Below are 5,014 nucleotides of genomic sequence, written 5' to 3' on the forward strand. Positions count from 1 at the left end.
TTTCCTCTCACATACAGTTTTGTACTTCAAGACGGATGTTGGTATGTTCTTTTTTGATGATGAATGCGACACCATTCCTCTTTAATATGTCCTTCGTGGCATGAGATTATCAAAAGCAAAGTGGCCAATGCCAGTCTATTTCAGCTCACTGATGCCTAAGATATCAACATTTATGCACTTCATTTCATTTTGAAAATTTCAAGTTTTCCTAGATTCAGACGTGGTGCATTCCATGTTTTGATAATTAATGGAAGCTTACAGTAGTTTCTCTTTATTTTGAGTTGTGGCCCATTAGCAAATGAAGGTCCCATTCATGCCATCACTATCAGCAATATTTGATGCAGCAGCTCTTTCCCATTTGGAGAGCTTTCCAACCTGAGGTGCCATCTTCCAGGACTATGTCTGACAATATTCTGGTGCTCTGCATCAAGTTTCAATATTCAGTGTTCTGGTGCTGACATTATTCCACTGCTATTCATAAGGTTTTCAGTATTTGAATATTTGGAAGTAGTTCATTTCTCCTTTTTCCTAGTCTGTCTTTGTATGGAAACTTAGCTGAAACTTGTCCACAGTGGTGACCCTGCTGGTATTTGAAATACCTGTGGCATAGCTCCCAGAATCACAGCAACATGCTAATCATCACAGTATGGCAAGCTGACAGATGAGTAGTGGACTCTATGTCTACCACTCCTAAATTATAGTTATTTCATCTATTACCCAATTCTAAAATGAACTTTTGTCCTCTGCCACGCCTTTTTACCAAGCAACCCAAAATAAGTTTACTAAGATTTTCTACTTACAGAAGTCATGCAAATGGATTTGCAAAAGCAGCCCTATATACATCAGGAACAGGAGACTGAGGAGGAGACAACTAAGGAGATAAAACATTCAATAAGTATATAGTTACAGTCATAAGAAAAAAAATCTATAATTAAAATTTATGAAATTCCTTTAAAAGTCATTTAGATTATGGGTCAATCAGATTTGTGTTTGCCTGTTTACAGATGTCAACAAATGCTTAATTATTTACATAATATCACAGTTCAGGTGAATTATGTTTGCTTCCTCATATTAGGAAAATGTTTATGAGTTACAGACCCATGTGTGAGAAATTAAGAATCTATAGCTTTGGATTTATTAAGATAAAATTTTTGCTTTATCTTCTCCTGAAAAACTTTTAAGAGCCAGCGTTAGGTGAGATGTTGTATAACTTTCTCAAATTTAGGAGCTAGTAGTCCCTGTTAAAATAATCTTTCCCTGGTTTGAATTACTCTTGTTGATACCAGATGGTTCTCATGATAAATCGTAGTCAAACCTGACTTACCATCAAAAGGTTATTACAAAAGCCAGACTCATTCAGGAGGTGGTAGGTATCTGTGGTATGCAGTTTGGGGCAAGAGCTTCTAGTAGTTAATACTTACAGGAGCTTGTGGTGATGAATTGAAAGAATCTTTAGAGAAAGGGTTCTCAAATGCATTGTCAGCAGCTTTGATAACTGGCAGGGCACCTTGTCTGGGAAGTGGCTTTGGTGGTTCTAGAAAAAGAAAAACCTAAGTAGTCAGTAAACATGCTTTCCCCAAATATATGCACAAGTCCTTGGTCGGGCTTATCTTTGAAACTTATGTCCATACTAAACGTCAACTGCTAACAAAACATTTGGTAAGTTTCAGCCATCTTCACATGTATAGTTCAGTGACATTAATAAATTAAGTCCATACTTCTGCTGGAAACTTTACATTAGTGGAACAAAAATCACCACCAAGTACCAGGATCCCCAGTGATTACCACAGATAAATTTATCCCTTCACAGAAGGGGAAGCGATACATTTTTACTTAAAATGCAATAAATTCAGAATTCCCTCATTTAAGACTATAGGGTGTGGGTAAGGTTAGATTTTATAGTCCTCCAAAGTGTCCATGCCATTGTCCTTCAGTGGCTCTTGGCAGTCCTTTTCAGAACTGTCACTAGAGAAAATGGTCTCAAAGAGTTGCCAGTGGCTATCCAAGGAGCTCTGGTAGCGTAGTGGTTACGAATCGGGCTGTGAACCGCAAGGTCAGCAGTTTGAAACTACCAGCTGCTCCGCGGGAGAAAGATGAGGCTTTCTGCTCCCGTAAAGATTTACAGCCTCGGAAACCCTGTACAGGGTCGCTATGAGTCAGAATCGACTCCACGGCACATAACAACAACAACAACAATCCAAGGCACAACAATTGATCTCTGTTCACCTGGAGCAACAGGAAGAGGCAAGAGTCATGAGTAGGAGGAGGAAATGGAATGTGTGCTTAGTTGTCTCCCTGAATAACTGCTTCCTTTGCCACAAGACTAGAAGAACTGTCCTACTACCATGGCTGAACATTTTAATCAAAGCTTCTATAGAAGAATCCAGATCAATAGCAGAGAAATGCAGAACAGAATTTCAAATTATTATGGAATCCAGACTTTCTGACCCATGGAGGGTGGATGAACTCTTCACACTATTATTCTAAGATAATCTTTAAATCATGAACCAAAAATATCCCCTTAAGTCTTCTTAAAACCAATGACAGCTTGGCTTAAATAGAAAAGAATGTCTGCCTTGAGCTCTTTTTAAGTTTATCTATAGACTGTCAGTGGCGTTCTGGTGGCACAGAGGTGAAAGCACTCAGCTGCTAATCAAAATATTGCTGGTTTAAACCCACCAGCCACTCCACAGGAGGAAAGATGTTGCAGTCAGCTTCTGTTAAAATTTATAGTCTTGGAAGCACTATGGGGCAATTCTGTTGGAGCTATGGAATCCCTATAGGGTCAGAATCAACTCAATGCTAATGGATTTGGTTTTTGGTTAACAAGAGATCAAACTGACAGCAGCAACTGGATAGATAGGACACTTAAGATGAGCTAAGAGGAACTCAGAAAAGGAGGATAAGATTGGCTGCAAATTTCAAAGAACATCCAGTGTCAGTAAGTTTTACACACAGAAACTGGAATTGGTAAATATTTGGGAGCGGGGTTTGGGAGTAAGGAGTTAGGTTATGATTGGGACTTTGGTTAGGTCTAGGTGCTGTGGGTTAATGTGCTGGATTGCAAGGTTGTTTGAACTACAAGCTCTTAACAACAACAGCATACCCTTGTTGTTGGACCCTGTACAGGGTTTCCGAGAATGTAAATCTTTACAGGAGCAGAAAGCCTCATCTTTCTCCTGCAGAACGGCTGGTAGTTTCGAACTGCTGGCCTTCAGTTTCGCAGCCCGATTAGTACCCACTATGCTACCAGAGCTCCTCTAGCACTATACCTAAACAGCAACAAATTAAATAACTAAGAAAAAAATAGTCACTAGAGGGCAGCATTCGGCCTGTGTTTAGTCACAATGACAACAACCTTGGTTAAGTTGGTTAAACTGTCTGCGTATATTCAGGTTAACAACAACAACAAAAAAGAATGTAGGCGTGTGAGAGAGGGTTCTTCTGTGGCACTCTTTGGGCCAGTAATACAGTGGAAGTCCTTTTGGGTACAGTGGGCAGAGACATGAGCAACTTACCATTGATCTTATTCAACAGTTGATTCGCATCAAAGTCATCATGTTCTGCATTCTCCTGAGGAATGCCTACTTTACTGCTGAAATAATTGGAGAAGGCACTTGAAGTCCCAGGGGAAGTCTGCTCTGCCTTCCTTGCAGGTACTGCAGGTGGCTGTTTCAGCTGCAAATCCTTAAACATTTCTTTCACCTCCTTGACTTCTTTATCTGCAAGCGGGTCTAAAGCAGTGAAGGCATCATTGGAGATGTCCACTGGGCCAGCAGTTCTGGGAGGAGGCTGAGGAGGGGTGACCAGAAGAGAGGGGAGCATACTGGAGAGTTGGGCAGGAGCTGGAAAAATATTGCTCTGGAAAGGATTCCCCAAGGAGGTCGCTGATGGCCAAGTGTTGGGTGTCACAGATGCTGAAGGACTCCAAACAGTAGGGCCTGGAGGGTGAGTTGAGCCTGTAAATGCTGAAGGTTGGTTCCAACCGGGAACAGATGGGCTTGTGCCAAACACCAGTGGCTGACCAAATCCTGAAGGTTGACCACTCATCATGGTTCCTGGGACCATGGAAGTGGACTGATTGAAGACTAAAGATGGTTGGGTCCAGGGGCCTGCCTGTGGAGGTGTAGCTGGTATACCACCTAAAGGAAGAGGGGAAAAAACTCCTATTCAGGAAACAGACTTAAAGAAGATTCTTTAAAAAACAAAAAGCATTTTTTTCATCAGTCTGGTAGATTTGACTCCAAAGCTGGGCATAAAAGAGTCACATAATTTAGCAGGCACCAAGGCACAGAACCAGGGGCAGATTGTGGAACAGACCATCTCGTATGTAAATTCAAATTGAAGCTGAAGAAAATGAAAACAAGTCCACAAGAGCCAAAATATGACCTTGAATATATCCCACCTGAATTTAGAAATCATTTGAAGAACAGATTTGATACATTAAACACTAAAGACTGAAGACCAGAAGAATTGTGGGATGACATCAAGAAAGCCAAAAGTCATTAAGAAGACAAGATGGAAAAGGTCAAAATGGATGTCAGAAGAAACTTGCTCTCCAACGTAGAGATGCTAAAGTATATGGAAGAAATGAGGAGATCCAAAAGCTGAACAGAAAATTTCAAAGATCAGCTTGAGAAAATAAAGCCAAATACTATAACAAAATATGCAAAAATTTGGAATCAGAAAACCAAAAAGATAGAACATGCTTAGAATTTCTCAAGCTGGGGGAACTGAAGAAAAAATTCAAGCCTCAAAAGAAGCTGGAAGGCATACATAGAGTCACTGTGCCAAAAGGAAATGGTTAATGTTCAACCGTTTCAAGAGGCAGCATATGATCAAGAGCCAATGATAATTAAGGAGGAAGTCCAAGGTGCATTGGCAAAGAACAAGGCATCAGAAATTGAGGGAAAAAAAATGGAAATCTTTCAAGAAAGTGAGGCAGCACAGGAAGCACTCACTCATCTCTGCCAAGAAATCTGGAAGACAACTGTCTGGCCAAATGATTGGAAGA

At 40.6% G+C, this 5,014-nt stretch overlaps 1 protein-coding gene across 1 annotated transcript in view; it reads right to left on the reverse strand.

The window, feature by feature from the left end:
- Positions 1–805: 805 nt before the first annotated feature.
- DAB2 (Dab, mitogen-responsive phosphoprotein, homolog 2 (Drosophila)) overlaps positions 806–5,014 on the reverse strand; it is a 76,355-nt gene continuing 72,146 nt past the window's right edge. Inside the window, exons 13-15 of the mRNA XM_006874685.1 lie at positions 3,519–4,142; positions 1,422–1,534; positions 806–871 (exon numbers count right to left, since the gene is read on the reverse strand). Of these exons, the coding sequence (XP_006874747.1) occupies positions 806–871; positions 1,422–1,534; positions 3,519–4,142 (803 nt within the window). The remainder of the gene's footprint in view (positions 872–1,421; positions 1,535–3,518; positions 4,143–5,014) is intronic.

The sequence above is a fragment of the Chrysochloris asiatica genome, unplaced genomic scaffold (assembly GCF_000296735.1).
Source record: "Chrysochloris asiatica unplaced genomic scaffold, ChrAsi1.0 scaffold00293, whole genome shotgun sequence".
In the NCBI taxonomy this organism is placed as follows: Eukaryota; Metazoa; Chordata; class Mammalia; order Afrosoricida; family Chrysochloridae; genus Chrysochloris; species Chrysochloris asiatica.